General features: G+C 57.3%; 2 protein-coding genes across 3 annotated transcripts; one reads left to right on the top strand and one right to left on the bottom strand.

Annotated features, from left to right (window-relative positions):
• The first annotated feature begins 8,144 nt into the window (after nucleotides 1–8,144).
• Nucleotides 8,145–13,007, top strand: PODNL1 (podocan like 1). The gene is made up of 9 exons (XM_007129447.4): nucleotides 8,145–8,423; nucleotides 8,925–9,018; nucleotides 9,298–9,362; nucleotides 9,621–9,730; nucleotides 10,067–10,223; nucleotides 10,486–10,601; nucleotides 11,072–11,729; nucleotides 12,423–12,571; nucleotides 12,695–13,007. The coding sequence occupies exons 1-9, from the start codon at nucleotides 8,145–8,147 to the stop codon at nucleotides 12,843–12,845; spliced, it is 1,779 nt and encodes a 592-aa protein (XP_007129509.4). The 3' UTR covers nucleotides 12,846–13,007.
• Nucleotides 13,008–13,728: 721 nt separating this feature from the next.
• Nucleotides 13,729–18,230, bottom strand: LOC114485029 (coiled-coil and C2 domain-containing protein 1A). Of its 2 annotated transcripts, none has more exons than XM_055082906.1 (13): nucleotides 18,116–18,230; nucleotides 16,919–16,992; nucleotides 16,785–16,843; nucleotides 16,618–16,669; nucleotides 16,406–16,505; nucleotides 16,225–16,315; nucleotides 15,784–15,942; nucleotides 15,628–15,689; nucleotides 14,861–14,924; nucleotides 14,639–14,765; nucleotides 14,488–14,564; nucleotides 14,347–14,394; nucleotides 13,729–14,265 (listed from the first exon to the last, which is right to left on the bottom strand). In XM_055082906.1, exons 1-13 carry the CDS (start codon nucleotides 18,196–18,198, stop codon nucleotides 14,245–14,247), a joined length of 1,017 nt encoding a protein of 338 aa, XP_054938881.1. In that variant the 5' UTR covers nucleotides 18,199–18,230; the 3' UTR covers nucleotides 13,729–14,244. The 2 variants fall into 2 exon arrangements, with proteins under 2 accessions (XP_054938881.1, XP_028341040.1); XM_028485239.1 differs by having other exon boundaries at nucleotides 15,628–15,692; nucleotides 15,784–15,921.
• Nucleotides 18,231–18,236: the final 6 nt, after the last annotated feature.

Below are 18,236 nucleotides of genomic sequence, written 5' to 3'. Positions count from 1 at the left end.
CCGTGAGCCACAACTACTGAGCCTGCGCGTCTGGAGCCTGTGCTCCACAACAAGAGAGGCCGTGATAGTGAGAGGCCCGCGCACCGCGATGAAGAGTGGCCCCCGCTCGCCACAACTAGAGAAAGCCCTCGCACAGATACGAAGACCCAACACACCCCAAAATAAATAAATTTTAAAAAATAAAAATAAATAAAAATAAATTTATTTTTTTAAAAGACATATGTTTACTCAAAGACTCTTATATGACTGTCCACAGCAGCTTTATTTGTATCATCCAAAAATGGGAAACAAGCCAAAAGCCCATCAACATGTGATTAAAAAAAAATGTTGGTCTATCCATTCACTGGATACTATCAAGTAATAGAAAAGAACGAACTGGTACACGTAAAACTATGTTTTATGTCAATTATATCCTAATTTAAAAAAAAAACCACTATGGTTACATTTGACAACATGGATAAACCTCGAAACTGCTACCAAATGGAAGAAGCCAGACAACAAAAATTACACACTCTATGATTCCATTTATATTAATTTCTAGAAAATGCAACCTAATCTATGGTGACAGCAGACCAGTGGTTGCCTGGGGTGGGGAGTAAAGGGAGGGAGGGAGCGAAGGCTGACAAAGGGGCATGAAGATACTTTTGGGGGTGATGGAAATGTTCACTAAACCATGGTGATAGTTTCATCACAGGTGCATCCATGTTGAGTTTTGAAATGATAAGTTTTTTTTTTAATTGAAGTATATTTGATTTACAATGTGTTAATTACTGCTGTACAGCAAAGTGATTCAGTTATACATATATATACATTCTTTTTTAAAATATTATTTTTTATTATAGTTTATCACAGGATATTGAATATAGTTCTCTGTGCTCTACAGGAGGACCTTGTTGCTTATCCATTCTATATAAAAGCTTCCATCTGCTAACCCCAGCCTCCATTCCATCCCTCCTCCAACCCCCTCCCCCTTGGCAACCACTAGTCTGTTCTCTATGTCTGTGAGTCTGTTTGTGTTTCATAGATAGGTTCATTTGTGTCGTATTTTAGACTCCACATATAAGTGATATCATATGATATTTGTCTTTCTCTTTCTGACTTACTTCACTTAGTATGATATCTCCAGTGGCAGAAATGAGTTTTGACTCATGTATGCTTTAAATATTTTCATTTTTATTGTATGTCATCTATATCTCAATCAAATTTTTTATTCAACAGATATACAAGGATATTTGGTGGCAAGCCCCCTCACCTCTCAGCACCAGCCACCCAGTTCTCCCCTCAGAGACAGCCAACTTATGAAAATGTTTAGTTTATGAAAATGATCGCTATTGTTAGCCTGGCTCTGCAACGTTTTTTTTCTCACAAGATTAGCTCGACTCACACTAATCCAGATAGTGGTTTGAATGGTGATCCACAAAAAGATGTGCTGACGTCCTAACCCCCAGAACATGTGAGTATGACCTTACTGGGAAAAAAAGATATACTTAAATGAAGGATTCTGAGATTATCCTGGATTAACCGGGTGTGCCCTAAATCCAATGACCGGCATCCTTAAAAGAAACAGAAGAGGAGAAACACAGACACACACAGAGAGAGAAGAAAAGGCCACGTGGAAACTGAGGCAGAGATTTGCATGATGCAGCTACAAACCCAGGAACAGCAAAGATTGCCAGCAACCACTAGAAACTGGAAGAGAGACAAAGTAGTCTCCGAAAGGAACCAACCCTGCCAACACCTCGACTTCGGACTTCTAGCCTCCACAAGTCCAAATAAATCATTTGGACTTCTGAAATGAATCCGTTGATGTTGTTTAAAGCCATCCAGTTTGTGGTCATTGGTTACAATGGCCACAGGAAATGAATACAATATGTGTAGATAGAGTCCCTTGTGCGACGTAGATCTTGCTGTCTATTATTTTAATAGGACACATTTTTTTTTTTTTTGTCTGTTTATCTATTCCCCTCTTACGGGATTTTTTTCACTCGCTCACACAACACATGTTCATGGATCACCTGGTACCCAGGAGGCAGTGTTCTAGGTTTGGGGAGACATTGGTGCCCACCTCCATGCAGCTAATATTCAGGTGGGGGAGACGGCCAGTGGGCAGAAATATAAATTAGGATGTGAGAAATGCCAGGAAGAAAAATAAGGCAGGGAAGAGGAAACAGAGTCAAAAAAATGGCTTCTGATCAGGAGATTTGGTGAGGGGGGTGGGGGTTCTCTGCGGAAATGAAGTGAAGTTGCCAGCCTTGTGAGATGGAGAGCAAGAGAGAATTCTTATTCCAGTTAACGAGCCTGCAGGGAACGTCCTTGTGCATACGTGTGGGGGCTGAGTAAGAAGAGATGGCTGGTCCTTGGGTGTCGCAGAGAGGGTACTATTCCGAATATCCCACTTGCTCCTCTTCCCCAACCCGGTGCCCCGCCCAGCCCCCGCCGATTTCTCCCTTCCCTGGGGTCACGCAGGACCACGTGACTAATCCTTGCCAATGAGACGCGAGCAGGAGGGTAGGGGGGCCCTTCAGAGTGGAAGCCCTGCAAAAGTGATGGGGAGTCTCTCTCTTCAACTGCGCCAGCCACGCAGAGGCTGCTGTTCAAGCCAATGCAGTCTCTGTTGGACTGGATCGCAGAGTGACTGTGGCTCTGAGGCCCTGCTGCTGATCTATTGAGGTCGCGGTGTGGGGATGCCCGACTCTGATGTTAGTCACTAACTGTTGGGGTTGCTTGCTATGTGGAATGATCTTGCCTGCCCAATATATACGTATATACATTTGACCCTTGAACAGTGTGAGGGTTTGGACGCTGACCCTCTGCATAGTCAAGAATCCGTGTATAAGTTTACAGTTGGCCCTTCAAATCCAAGGTTCCGGATCTACAGATTCAGCCCACCATGGTGTGGTACTGTAGCACAAATTTAGTGAGAAAAATCCATGTATAAGGGCTTCCCTGGTGGCGCAGTGGTTGAGAGTCCGCCTGCCGATGCAGGGGACACCTCCCCGGTCCGGGAGGATCCCACATGCCGCGGAGCGGCTGGGCCCGTGAGCCATGGCCGCTGAGCCTGCGCGTCCGGAGCCTGTGTTCCGCAACGGGAGAGGCCACAGCAGTGAGAGGCCCGCGTACCGCGAAAAAAAAAAAAAAAATCCGTGTATAAGTGGACACATGCAGTTCAAGGAAATATATATATATATACACACACACACACACAAAGATATATAAAATGTGTGTGCGTGTATATATATAAAATATGTGTATATATAGTATATATGGATATATATAATACACTTGCTATATATATATCCTTTTACATATATATGTAGGTATGTATGTATTTACATATATTTAAATTTATATTTTTTATATTTATATATTTTATGTATTTATGTAAAATCTATATAAATAAAAGGAGATTTATCATGAGGAATCGACTTAAGTGATTATGGAGGATGAGAAGCCCCACAAGCTGCTGTCTGGAAGCTGGGGACCCGGGAAAACCGGTGGAATAATTCCAGTCTGAGGCCTGAGAACCAGGGGAGCCGATGGCATACTTCCCAGTCCTGGGGCAAGAGAAGACTGATGTCCCAGCTCAAGCAGGCAGGCAGGACAAGAGAAAAGGGGTGAGTTCCTCCTTCCTGCGTCTTTCATTCTCTTCAGAGCTGCTGTAGATTGGATGATGCCCAGGCAGGATGGGGAGGGTCACTGAGTTTACTGAGTCCACTGATACCCATGCTAAGCTCCCCTGGAAACACCCTCACAGATGTGCCCAGAAAGAACGTTTAATCTGGGGGGGGTCCCATGACCCAATAAAATGTTATCCTATGATTTTATATTTGACACATTTAACCATCACCAACCAGTACGTGGCAGGCACATCTTCAGTTTTACCAGATACTGTCAGGTTCCTTTCCGACCCTCCTTCTCCATGGCCATCGCTGGCTTCTCTTCTGCCCACCCCTCAAGCATAAGCATCCCTCGGGGGTCTCCCTTGGACTCCCTTCTGTTTTCCTTCTAGACTTTCTCCTGGTGAACATCATCCATGCTGTGGCTCTACAGTGAGGTGAGAGGAAGGGAGGGAATTCCCTGGTGGGCCAGTGGTTAGGACTCTGCGCTTCCACTGCAGGTAGTGTGGGTTCAATCCCTGTTCAGGCACAGCCAAAAAAAAAAGAGAAAAAAGGAAAGAAAAGGGTGGTGGGGGAGAGAAGAAATAAAAGAGAGAGAAATGGTGGCTTAAACAAGAGAGATACCTCTTTTTCACGCCTGGTCAAAATGACTGGCGCTGGTTGTTTGGAAAAGCCTGAAATTCCAGGGGCTGCTTTGATATCTTTGAGCCTCCTAAGGCCTCAAAGGTCTAACTGTGTTTCCCTGCTTTTGTCAGATATGCATCCCCACCCCCAAACACCTGACTTGTTTCTCTATCAGCCAGACCAGCCACACCCCATGTGGTCCTTGACCTAATGGGTTTCACCTCTCTGCCAGACTGAGAAATTATTCAAACAAGACAATCACATCCTCTGATGGGAACCAGAGGTCACCCCTCCCTTTTGTCACTACCAAGCCCATCTCCCACAGCCCCTGCTTCTCTGTTCAGCTGCTGAGTGCACCCCCAACCATGTGGCTCAGTGCCCTCCTCCAATTCTGGCCTGCGAATGTGACTAACTAATCATCAGATGATCTCATCCATCCATATTAGGTGTCATGTGTTTGGCCATCTTGTACTATTTAGGGCATGTGATTCCTCTTTCACCAATGGAGTCAATAGGAGGTGATCAAAACACTGGTCAGTCCATGGGTAGCACAGCCTTCCATGGTATGTGAGACCCAGGTTCCTGCTATCTTGTTGCTCCACCATTCAAGGCCCCTAGTCCCAAGGCAATGTCATGGCCCAAAATGGCTGACGGAGTTCCAGCCATCACATCTACATTCCATCAGTAGGAAACAGAAAAGCACCCCTCTTTCCTCAAAGTTGTACATACCACTTCTGCTTACATATGGCCACATCCACCTGCAAGGGAGCCTAGGAAATGTAGTTCTTTATTCTAGGCAGCCATATGCCTGGCTAAATATCAGTAATTTTATGGACTGGGTCCAGATCCTGAGGGGCTTATCAGCCAGATGAAGGCTGACTGAGGAATTTGGCCTTAGCCTGTGTCTCAAGGCTGGATGCCATCATAGGATGAGGAGGGGTAGGCCCAAGGTGTGCCTTGGGATCATTAACTGCTACTGAGTTAAGACCCCTCCTTTCCTCTTCTAATTGGGAAAAAACTGCATTTTCCATCAGCTTCTTGCTCTCTCCTACATCAACCCTGCCTCTTCTTCCCACCAACCAAAATAAGACCAGATTGCTGCACCAGCTGCCCACAGTGTTCCTGCAACCTGCTGACTCCACAGTCATCCCTACTCTGAGATCAGAGCCTCAGGGAAACCAAGAGACACCAACAGCCCCTCCCCATGCAAACTTCCCCACACGTACAGACACAATTCTACATGCATTTCATAAAGGTGTACTAAATGCTGTTTCTGCCAGGCTCTACACTGGTGGACCATACTCCTTTGCTGTCCCTGCAGAACTCCCTCCTGGGCAGGGCAGGGCAGAGTAGAGTGTAGAGAAGGGAGTTTGTTGCAGGAAGATAAAGCCAGTGGGTCATTTACAAGAGTGGTGATTATGTTCCTAGCCAATCAGCACATTCCATCTCTCTGGCCACAGGGACTGATTCCAGATGGACATGTGACCAAAGCTAGGCCAATGACATATAACCTTGGGGCTTTCAGCTGGACTAAAGCTGGAGATATCTTGGCACTGCACAGAGAATCCTGCCAGTAGAGCTGAGAGGTAGAGAGAGACTCCATCCTGAAGGTGTCATTTGAGTCCCTGGATCCAGCTATGCCTGAAGGACAGCCCCCCAACATTTCCATTCATGAGTTAATAAATACCCTTGTTTGTATTAGTTAGTTTGGCTTGGATTCTCTATCCTTTGCAACTTTAAGAGGGCTGCCAGAAACTCACACAGCTTGGTTCTCATTGCCACTTCCCTGGGGTTAGGATCAGTGCAGTAGTTCAGGAGCTCTGTGGGGCTGTCCGCATTACTCTGTTAGGGAGACTAAGGGGCTTCTACACAATGTCCAAGCTAGTGGTGGTCAGTCCCACAGGGAGAGCTTGGAGTGGGGCCCATTGTTCTCTTCTGGTCGAAGCTAAGACATGTCTTCTGTCCTAGCCCTGAGGGACCCCTCTCTTGAGGCCGCACAGTCCTGGGAAACGTGGTCAAATGACTACATTTTTGGGTCCAAGTTTCCTCCTCTGTGGAAGAGGGATTAATAATACAGACACCCTCTGTCTCCATCATTCTTCCACGTCTTAGTCCCTTCTTCCCGCCCACCTGCTATACTTCACTTCCATCACCCCATGGCTTGACACCCCCCCAAGCCCCCTGTAGTTGGTGCTGTCTGGGGCCTACCATGCCCCCCTCCGGCCTCACCAGCAGGCATGTAATATCTCTTTAGGGTTGGAGTCTGCTCTACCCAAACTGCCAGGGAATTCAGATCCCTTGGGGGCAGCCCTCAACCAGTGACTGATGGAGAGAGTTGGAGGATCAATACCCCAGCTCTCTCACCCCTCGGGTGAGATGACTCTGATCCCCCAGTGTTCCCCAGCGGGACTGAACCCCAGCTGCCTATAGTGAGAATTTGCTTAATTATAAGAGTGACCAAGCTATCCCAATGTGACCAGGACTGAGGGTTCCCCAGATGCAGGATTTTGAGAGCTAAAGTTGGCAAGTTCCAGGCAAGTTGATTACCCCAGTGATAACTCATCGATTCATGACTGCTCCCTTCCTTCTCTCTGCCACATCCCTGCTCCCCTACAGCTGCTGTCTCCCAGAGAAATGCACTCAGTCCTCATCTCAATCTGTTTCTGAGGGACCCCAATCTCCTTCATGCCGTTTGAGCAGCCCATCAGCCACTCTGACCCAAGCTGAGCACTTGTGGGGCAGATGCTCTGCTTGGAACTTTCTGCCCACTACCTGCCTTTGCCTTGTGACCGCCTTTTGAGGAGGGGTCTTCTGTCAGCTCCATTTCATGCGTGGGAAAGCTGAGGTTTGGCAGGAAAATGACTTGTCTGAAGTCTCGCGGGTAAGTGGCGTGTCTCGGGGGATCGGACCTGGGGCAGAGCTGGGCTTCCTCAGCCCTCAGCACACACTTCTGCTCTGCTGTTGAGGGCCTGGCATGTGCTGGGCACTGTCTCACCCCCTTCTTATGCATGATTTCATTTAATCCTTACACCACTCCCGGGAGGCGAGGCAACCATTCCCCCACTTTGCAGAGCGGGAAACCAAGGCCTGGAGAGGTGGCAGAGCCCAGGTTCAAGCCCAGGCAGGCTGCCACTGAGCGCACATCCTTAACCAACAGGCTGGTGCCTCAATACGTGTAACTTCCTTTTGGGCGGCGGCTGTGGCTATTTGGGGATGGGGGAGCCTGGCTGCCAGTGAGGCCAGCTGGCAGGGGGGAGGAGGGGCCCAGATGGCAGAGCTGGCTGGGAGCCCCCAGACCGGTGTCTGGACTGGTAGGCTGAGCCCAGGCCTGCCCTGACCCATCATTGCCAGCCCCGGTTCCTTGGGGACCCTCCTGTGCCCTGAAGCGTCCTCCACTCCTCTGCCCCCACCCCTACTCCTGCGGTTGGCCCAAATACCAGACAGGGCAAATCTCAGCTTTCCCCCAAACATTCCTCGCTCCTGTGGCCCGGCCCAGGCTGGCCGAGGTTACGCAAGCAGAGCTGGGGAGGCGGCGGGTGGGGGGGAGCGCAGAGGATTGGGGGGAGGTGGGTGGGACCGAGGGGACAGGCTGGCCTGTCCTCTCCACCCCATCCGGCGCCTGCCTGCCCTCCGCAGGGTGGGGAAAGGGTGGGCCAGCTCCCCTGAGCCCCTGGGTAAACAGGCTGGCGGGGGGGAGGGTGGCCAGTGCCAAGAGATGGGGGGCGGTGGCGGCCACAGCAGAACCTCCAGGAGGTGACCGCCTGCTTTCCATTAGGGAGCCCTGGTCAGCAGTTCCGGCAAGACGGCAGACCTGGGGCTGGCTATGGTAAGTTGGGGCATGGGAGGGTCTGAGGGTGGGGCCTGCCTGCCCGCCCCCCTCCATACGGGGATGCTCCTGTCGCCATGGTGACCCGGTGCCCAGCCTGGGGACACCCTGAGCCGTCCCTCAACTCCCAGTGGCTGAGCCTGCTGCTGCCGTGCCTGCTGCTGCCCGGGCCCCCACCCGCCCTCGGCATGGAGGACGCCTCGTTCCCCCACCTGGGGGAGGGCTCGCAGCCCCCGCCCCGGGCCTGCCCCCCACGCTGCTCCTGCCCCCGGGCTGACACAGTGGACTGTGCCGGCCTGGACCTTCGGGTGTTCCCGGACAACATCACCAGGGCAGCTCAACACCTCTCCCTGCAGGTGGGGCCTGGGGGGGGGGGGGGGGGCAGGGTAGCTCCCAGGGAAAGCGGGGAGCCTGGGGAGTGGTTGGGTTGAGGGTGATGGGGTGTGGGGTCCACGTGCAGGGGTGAGGCACTGGGCGTGAGGGTCTTGGCACTGATGCGAGTTGGCCTTGAGGAGGGTGCAGGGCTCTGTGTGTCCGGTGAGAGGAGGGTGGGGGCATAGATATTGGAAGTGGGAGGGGCTGAGGGTTTAGGGGTGTCGGGGAGGTCAACGTCTGGTGATTACGGGGTTGCTTGGGGTCAGCGTGGCGGGGCATTTGAGATCAACTGTAGGGGTGCATGGGGCGCTGGGGGCCACTCTCTTTTTGGTTACAGGGTTGTTCCGAGGTAAGAAGGCATTTGGGATCAAGTAGAGGGTGGTGGGGTGTCAGAGCTCACTGCTTAGGCTGACGGGAAGCTGAGAAGCAGGGCCCAGGGTCATGGGGGTCAGGGTGTGAGCGCCCCCCTCCCTGCCCCACAGAACAACCAGCTCCAGGAACTCCCCTACAACGAGCTGTCACGCCTCAGCGGCTTGCGGACCCTCAATCTCCACAACAACCTCATCTCCTCCGAGGGTGAGGGGGACAACGGGAGGCGGCCCCTCCCCACCGCGGCCCCCGCTGCCCTCTCCCTCCCCAGCTCGGTCTGCGGGCAGGTCTGCAGCAGTTCCCAGCACTGCCCTTCGCTGAGCAGGATGGAAACTCAGGGGATGGGGGGCGGGGGCTGTGGCTTTTGAGGACGTCGGGGGCGGGGCCTGGAGCAGCCTCTGCCAGTCCCTGGCTGGGTGGGAGCACAGACTCCGCCCTGCCCCCAGCCCACACCAGCGGTCCCCTCACCGCCCACCTCATTCCCAGGCCTGCCTGACGAGGCCTTCGAGTCCCTCACGCAGCTGCAGCACATCTACGTGGCCCACAACAAGGTGAGCCACACACACACACACACACACACACACACACACACACACACACAGAGCTGCAGCACATCTACGTGGCCCACAACAAGGTGAGACACACACACACACACACACACACACACACACACACACACACACACACACACACACACACACACACGGGGCAGCCGGGCTGGGGTCACGTAGCACAGAGTGTAGATGGGACAGCGGGGGGCGGGGTGCAGGAGGGGGGCCACCAGGACCAGTGCAGCTCTGCTCCCGCAGCTCTCTGTGGCCCCCCAGTTTCTGCCCCGCTCCCTCCGTGTCGCGGATCTGGCTGCTAACGAAGTGACGGAGATCTTTCCGCTCACCTTTGGGGAGAAGCCGGCGCTCAGGTAGCCCCTGGCCCAGCCCAGGCCCCAAGGGTCTCAGATATGCCTGGGGTCACTCTCCACCCTGGGGGGGTCTGGTGGGGAGACAGGGCCCTGGATGCTCTGTTTGGAGAACTCAAGACTGAAGCAGAGAGCACGCACGCTCACCCACACCCCCCCCACACACACAGACATACACAGACACACACACAGAGACACAGAGACACAGACACACAGACACACACACACACTCTCTCTCTCTCTCTCTCTCTCACACACACTGAAGGTGGCCCTGAGCTGGGGTGCGGGGCGGTGGGGAGGCCAGGGCGGGGCTGGTGGCCGGAGCCTGGCTCCCCTCAGGTCTGTGTACCTCCACAACAACCAGCTGAGCAACGCGGGCCTGCCCCCCGACGCCTTCCACGGCTCCCAGGCAGTCGTCACCCTCAGTCTCTCCAGCAACCGGCTCAGCTATGTGCCGCCCAGCCTGCCGTCCTCGCTGGAGCGGCTCCACCTGCAGGTGCCCCTCCTTCACCTCACCATCCCCGTGTCCCCACCTCCCTGGGCTCCCTGCACCTCTCTCCTGGGGGACCCCGCCACCTCCTTGTTATCCCAGTCGTCAGAAATGTCTTTGAGTCTCTTCCACTGGCACTGGTCGCTCACAAGCTCTCTGTGGGCAGCCTGGCTCAAGCGAGCTCCTCGTCCCTTACTCAAGAGCCCTCTGTGGCTCCCCACTGCTCTCTGTCCCGGACCCTCAGTCTCATGATCTGCCCCCTTCCCAGAACAACCTCATCTGCAAGGTGCCCCGAGGAGCCCTGAGTCGCCAGACCCACCTCCGTGAGCTCTACCTTCAGCACAACCAGCTGACGGACAGCGGCCTGGATGCCACCACGTTCAGGTGGGGCCTGGGGACAGGGGGTCCGGGGGTGCGGCCTCGAGCCGGCAGTAGGGGCTGAGGATTCAGCATCTGGGGGGCCCAGGCCTCCATCCCCCACCTCTGTATGACTCCTAACTCAAGGCCTCACTTGGTGAGCGCCTACGATGGGCCAGGCTCAGCCAAGCACCTGGCAGCATCCTTGTCTCCAACCACCCTGTGCCTCGGTCCTACTACCCAACGACACGGCTGCCACATGAACATCTCAGACCCAGGACTCTGTCCTGGTCACCCCTACGTCTAACCCTCAGGCTGGAATCTGCCCTGATCACCCCCAGGTTTACCTCCTACCCAGATCTCTCAACTCATCACCCCCAAGTTGGAATCTCCAGCTTACGTCTCTCAGGACCAGTCCTCAACACCCCCCCACCAAGATCCACCCGGCCCCCCACTCTGGGTGCCCAGCCCGACGCCGACCCTCTCTCTCCTGCCAGCAAGCTGCACTGCCTCGAGTACCTGGACCTGTCCCACAACCAGCTGGCCGCGGTGCCCGCCGGCCTGCCGCACACCCTGGCCGTGCTGCACCTGGGCCGCAACCGCATCCGCCGGGTGGAGGCTGCCCGGCTGCGCGGCCTGCGAGGGCTGCGCTACCTGCTGCTGCAGCACAACCAGCTGGGGGCGGCAGGGCTGCCGGCCGGGGCACTGCGGCCGCTGCGGGGCCTGCACACGCTGCACCTCTACGGCAACGGGCTGGACCGTGTGCCCCAGGCGCTGCCCCGCCGCCTGCGGGCCCTGGTGCTGCCCCACAACCGCGTGACCGCGCTGGGTGCCCACGATCTGGCCGCCACGCCCGGCCTGGCTGAGCTCAACCTGGCCTATAACCGCCTGGCCAGCGCCTGCGTGCACCGCCGGGCCTTCCACCGGCTGCGGGCCCTGCGCAGCCTCGATCTGGCCGGCAACCAGCTGACCCTGCTGCCCTCTGGCCTGCCCGCCAGCCTGCACACCCTGCGGCTGCAGCGAAACCAGCTGCGGGCCCTCGAGCCTGAGCCACTGGCCGGCCTGGACCAGCTTCAGGAGCTCTGCCTGGCGCATAACCGGCTGCGTGTGGGTGACATCGGGCCTGGCACCTGGCACGAGCTGCGGGCCCTCCAGGTCAGGGCTGGGCCGCTTGGCCACACTGAATGCCCGCGGGTGTCCCCACGGCCCCTCCACTCCCCGGCCTGCCCGCCCGGCAACTCCCCTGCAAGGCCCTGAGATGCCAGAAAGAGCGCTCCCACACTGCAGGCCAGCCCTGGGGTGGATAAGACAGACCCAGCCTCCGGGCCTTTGCCTGTGCTGCCCCTGCCCCCTGGTCCTCCACGACCGCCCCTCCCCCTCCCCAGCCTCCAGCTCCTTCTGAGCGCTGTTGATGCCACAGAAATTAGGGCATCTGTGGGTGCCAGGCGCTATTCTAGGTCCTGGAGATGCCACTGGGCACAGAAGGACACAGCTCCTGGCCCGTGGCACAAACATCCTAGGGAGAAAGAGTCAGCAACACTCATGAGCAAACAATTGTTAGAAGGGCACGAGGAGGTAAAGCGAGTACCGTCTTTGTGAGGGATTAACTGAATCAACGGTTCCCACAGCAGGCAGGGACCCTGCCTGTCCGGGCCCCCACCACCTAGAACAGGGCCTGCCCCAGAGGGGACTCAGTTTACCTCTGTTGAGGGCAGGATTTGGCGGCCACAAGGCAGCTGAGGGAGGAGGCGGAAGGACCGGGCTGGGAGGAGAGCAGTTTGGGGCTTGGCTAAATGGGTGGCCCAGGGCCTGGGGCCGCCACGGCGCCATCTCTGCCCGCCTGCCCAGGTGCTGGACCTCAGCCACAACGAGCTGTCCTTCGTGCCCCCCGACCTGCCCGAGGCCCTTGAGGAGCTGCACCTGCAGGGCAACCGCATCAGCCACGTGGGCCCCGAAGCCTTCCTCAGCACGCCCCGCCTACGTGCCCTCTTCCTCAGGTGCCCCGAGGGTGGCAGGGCCAGGTGGCTCCAGGTGGACAAGGGAGGGCTGTGGGGGACGTGAGCAGGCCTGGGGGGGGCACCTCCCCTCAAAAACGCCCTCACGCCCACCTCTCGGTCCAGGGCCAACAGGCTTCACACGACCAGCATAGCGCCCGAGGCCTTCCTGGGCCTCCCGCACCTTCGCCTGGTGGACACAACGGGTAACCCTGAGCCAGTCCTGGTCCAGCTGCCGCCCACAGCCCCACGTCGGCCCCGGGCAGAGGGCCCCTGAGCCTGGAGGGGCCCAGTTGAGCAGCCCAGACACCTGGGGCTCTGCTGGGCCGTGGACTAAGGAGACAGCGCCCAACCTGGGGCCTTGAGCTGGCTCTCCCAGGCCTGGAGAGCTGGGCCTGCCTAACCCATGCTGGCCAGGATGCTGGGACAGGGGTGCCACCTCGACACACAGGGAGCCCGGGGAGAGACTGAAGCGTGCAGCTCGCACACTGGGTGTGCGGGCAACTCCAACGCTGCTGGACACTCCCCCACTGCCTGTGCAGATGGACACAGCAACAATAAAGCCTAGCCCGGGACCTCCCTCGCCGTCCAGTGGTTAAGACTCCGCGCTTCCACTGCAGGGGGCGCAGGTTCGATCCCTGGATGGGGAACTAAGTGCAGCCAACAACAACAACAAAAAGCCTAGCCCTTTCAAGTGTTCACCACCGACCGGGAGCCCTTCGGCTTGTGGGAGGGGGCTCTCATCTTCCCTGCGTCCAGCAGAGGAAGCTGAAGCTCTGGGATGCTAAGTGGGTCAGGCAGTTTGGCCCAGGTCCTGTGGCCGGTGAGCGGCAGGGCTGGCTGTCAAGGCCCTGAGACACACACGGGTCACCAAGCACCACCACGTATGACCTGACCACACGTGTAAACCCAGATACGCCCAAGGCCACCAGCTGAAGAGACACTCGCAGATGCCCTCAGGTGGGCCACAGACGCTCATGACACGTGCACAGGCCTTCACACACGTCCTCGCGGCAAGTGTGCGCGTAGCACACATCCTTCACGGGCACACCCCCTGCCAGCCTGCTCCCCTCGCAGGCACCTCTCCATCAGCCCCCAGGGGAGCTGTGAAGGAGACCCAGTCCAGGCACTGAGGGCAGGAGCAAGAAACAAAGGCGGGACAGAGTGAGCCAGGTATGGCCCTGGCTGTTTATTCCATGTGTCAGCCCTGGGGGCCCAGCTGGGCCAGGGCAACCCTCTGGGGAGCCAGCTGGGCTCTGGCTGGCCTCAGTGGCTTCTTTGGGGTGTGGGTGGGCGTCAGGGTTAAGGCTGGGGAGGGGCTGGAACTAAAGTGCTTGCAGGGGCCCTTGAGGTTTGGTCCTAGCTGCCCTCCCACCTCGGAGGCAGGCAAGGGGCCGCACACCCCTGGGCTGTGCAAACGGACTCTCTGGGGCCCACCTGGCCAGGCCTAGGTGAGGGGCACACACAGGCTGGCGGACACCGCCCCCAATATCCCCTGCCAGGGAGGCTCCAGTCGGGCCAGGTGGGCCCAGCCGGGGGAACGTGTCCATCCAGAGCCGCTTGTCCACTGATTGTCTACTTGTCTGGTCTGAGGCTGTGGCCGTGTAAGCTCCTCCCAGCGCCGGGGCCTTGGGCCCGCTCCCGGCTCTCCAGGGGCCGCCCGCCCCTTCGGCCCCTCACCTGCGGAGCCGCTGCAGCTGAGGGGAGAGGCCGCCGGGGTCAGGGTGGGGGACATGGCCACAGCTGCCCACCCTGTCCCCAATACCCAAGCCTCTCACCTCACTCTCGACCAGGTTCCGTCTATACAGTGCCTCCTTGGCAGCCTCCTGGGGGGCCAACAGGTGGTCAGTGGGCAGCCCCCGGCAGCCCTGGCCCCCCGGCCCCCTGATGCCCGCCCGCCCGGCCCGCCTGCGGCTCACCCTGCTGCCATCATTGCCCAGGCGCCGGGCGGCCTCTGTGTAGAACTGCAGCTGCCGCTCCAGCTGGGCCATGTACTCTGAGGGACGGAGGGGGTCACGACGGGGCCCCCTGCCTCGCCCCTCCCCCACACACACATCCCTGAGATCCTACCCCGCCGGATGCCGGGGCCCCCCTGCTCCAGCTGTGCCCTCTGCCACTGGCTGCGCTGTATGACGTCCTGGTACTGCTGGGCCACCTCGGGGGGCACCGGCCGCCGTGCCTGCCTGAAGGCCAGGATCTGGGGGCGGGGGTGCAGAGGGAGTTGTGAGGGCCCTGCCCGGGTCTGCAGACCCCCAATCCTGCCCCACTGAGCCTTGCAGGATGGGTACCCACCTTCCGCTCCAGACGCTCTTGGTCGAAGGCCAGCACGCTGAGACTATGCAGGGGCCGGGCTGATCTACGGGGTGGGGAGGGGTGAGGGGCTGCAGGGATCGCCCATCCCCGACCCCATTAATTCAACAGACACACTGGGCACCGGGGAACGGTGGGAGACAAGCCAGGCCCAGCCCTGTGTTGCCGGGTCCACAGCCTAACAGGGACGATGGTTGTACAACCAGGCAACTGTGAGGCCAGGTGTCAGGGAGGGCTTCCTGGAGGAGGTGAGAGCCAGGTTGGGACCCAAAGGAGTCAGAGTTGGGCAGAGGAGCAAGGAGACAGTGTGGGGATAGGGGTGCTCAGGACACTGTAACACAGAGAAGCCCAGAGGTCAGTGAAAACTAAGCGTATCTGTGGACCAACCAGGTTGGGACCCAAAGGAGTCAGAGTTGGGCAGAGGAGCAAGGAGACAGTGTGGGGATAGGGGTGCTCAGGACACTGTAACACAGAGAAGCCCAGAGGTCAGTGAAAACTAAGCATATCCATGAACCAACAGGAGGAAGCGGGGAGAGAGAAGGCTGGAGATATTGACGGAGATCACAAAAGGTCTTAAAGATCAAGCTGAGGAGTTTAAACTACACGCTCCAGGAGACGGGAAGCCAGGAAAGGTCTTGAAGCAGGGGAGAGACATGCTCCAATCTGTGCCTGATAGGAAGTTGTCCAGGACAGGCTGAGATAAGAAGAAGGGGGTTCTCTCTCCAGCACAGCCGGGCCCAGCCACCTACCTGCTCCCTGGCTCCCTCATAGCAGCAGGCACGGGAGGGGCTTTCCCTTTGGGCCCAGCAACCTGCTTCAGAGGACAGAACCAGTCTTGTGAGCCTTGGCCGCCTTGAACCAAGCCTCCCTCCTTCCCTGGGGCTGCTGATGGGCAGGGGTCTCACTGCGGGCACAGCTGCTGGCACGGGGTCGATGGCCAGCCACCTCTCAGTTGTCGTCTCCAACTGCTGGGCCGTCAGCGGCTCCCGAATCCGAACCGTCACCTCCAGCCGCCCCCCTGTGGGCCTGCGACCATCCAGGACCTGGGTCGGGGTGAGGGGAGCCTGTTAGGAAGCAGGCAGCGGCTGGAGGCTCAGGGCTGGGCTCAGGGAGACCAAAGCAATTTCCAAAATACGAGTCCATGGGTACGGCTGACACACCGGCTGCTCATAATGGAGCAGGGTGCTCAGGGTATTTAAGGCTGGGTAGCAGGGAGGTCTGGGACTCCCGGGGAGGGGCTGGGTCAGCAGAGGGGACCCTTGGGGGCTCGGGGCAGGCAGCACCTGGGTGGTGCTCACGAGTGGCACGGCCACACCGGAGCGTTCAGACGAATGTCCACCGCTCACCTCAAGGATCTCCCGGACCTCGCATGCTGTCTCCAAGGCGTCCAGCTTCAGCTGGGCTGTGCCCAGGACCCGGTCGGTCTTGAACAGCCCCCTGTGTGTGTGTGAGAGGGGACAGGGTGGTTGGCCCAGGGAAGCTCCCCCTCCTCTAGAGCCCATTGCAGCACCTGCGGCCCCAGCTTACCCCTTGTGGACCACTTCGAACTTGATGCCTTTGGTCTGGATGGCCCTTCGGAAGCCACGGTGGCTGCGGTTGATGCAGAGTTTGAACTGCTCCTTGAACTCTGCCCAGGGAAGGAGGAAGGGAGGAGGGAGGGAGGAGGGAGGGAGGAGGGAGGGGTCAGGCTATGGTCTCATGGGCTTTCTGAGGAGGGCTGCCTCCCGCCCAAGGCTCACCAGGGGAGTCTGTGTTCTTGATCACACTGGTCTTGTCTTTCTGAGCTTCTTCCTATGACCAGACAGGAAGCGAGAAAGCTCAGGGGCTGAGGCCTGCCCTTGAACCCCTGCCAGACTCACTCCCGGGCCTGATGGGGCTTGAGCCCGTCCCTCAGCTCCCCACATACCACATTGGGATAGGGGAAGTCGAACCGAACAAAGACATCCAGGTCACCGGGGGACAGCCCTGTGGGCAAACGAGGGTCAGAGCTGGGCAGAGGGGTGGACCCCACGGCCCCACCCCTGCCTGACGCCCCCTCACCTGGGGGTGTGGGCAAGTTGATGCCCTTCACAATGAACAGGAGCATGTCGTTGCTGCTGAGGTCAGGGAAGATCCTTCCAGGAGGGCGGGCAAGAGACAGAGGTACCTCAGTGCCACTGCCTGCCCGCCTTCTCTGCCTTCCCCCCTTCTCTCAGGGGTGTCTCAGCTCCTAGGCTTGAGTTTTAGGATCAGACAGACTAGAATTCTCTATCTAGGTCCACCGCTGGCTACCTTTTGAGTCTTTCTCCACTCTGCACATATTTATTTGGGACTTACTCTGCACCAGCCAGTGGCCCTAGCTGCTGTGGGACCTTCTCTTTCTTTGACAGTATTTCTTGAGCATCTACTATATGCCAGCCAGTGTCTTCACTGCTGGGGATACAGAAGTAAACGAGGCAGACGCCATGCCTTTGCTCATGGAGCCGGGGCTAGCTGAGTGGACAGATGACCCATGAATATATAAATAAGCAAACAAAACAACAACAACTCTGCAGAGAATTAAAACGGGGGAGAGAGTGGAGTGTGCTCAGGAGGGGCTGCTTTAGACAGAGTGATCAGGGAGGGCCTCTCAGGGGAGGTAACATCACAGGTGACTCTGAACGTCAAGAGGAGGCCGCTACACGGTAACCTGCATGAGAGAGTCTGAGCAAACAGCTGGTGCAAAGGCCCTGAGTGGGAACACGACTGGTGTGTCTGATTGACCAAAAAGAGGTCTATGTGGCAGGAGGTGAGTGAAGTGGGGACAGTGGGAGGAGATGAAGCGATAGGGAGCCAGGCTATGCAGATGTAGGGGAGCCGGGGTAAGGGGTGTGGGTTATCCTAGATGGTGATCTTAGGTTATTCCAGTGGCTGCACCTAATCTCATCTGTAAGTGGGAAAAAACAATCCCAACTCCGTGGGGCGTAAGAAGACTTAACAGGGGCAGGACCAAGATCACCATCCCACGGGCTTGTCCAGGCCTTTGGGACCAGGCCCATGTCTGCAGTCACTAGATCATCCCCGTTTCCAAACGCGTCACTGCCAACACCCCATTGCTGTCCTTCACTCGCGCGTCACGTCGGCCTCAGGACCCCTGCACACACTGTGCTCCCACCAGCTCCCCAAACTCTACTCCAGAGGCAAGTCCTCTGCTGGCCTCCGGGGAGCACAAACCCCTCTCCAAAGGGCCGGGCGGGGGGGTGGTCTCAGGGGCCTTACTTGATGACGCTGAAGGTTCTCTGCTCAAAGCGAGCAGTGGGCGTGGGGAGACCCCGGGCAAAGGCCTGCTTCAGAGTCTCCATGCTCCGCTTACAGTCCTCCGCCAGCTTCTCAAATCTGC

The sequence above is a fragment of the Physeter macrocephalus genome, unplaced genomic scaffold (assembly GCF_002837175.3).
Source record: "Physeter macrocephalus isolate SW-GA unplaced genomic scaffold, ASM283717v5 random_296, whole genome shotgun sequence".
Classification (NCBI taxonomy): Eukaryota; Metazoa; Chordata; class Mammalia; order Artiodactyla; family Physeteridae; genus Physeter; species Physeter macrocephalus.
Note: the sequence above shows the minus strand (reverse complement) of the source record. Positions and strands in the feature narration are given on the sequence as shown.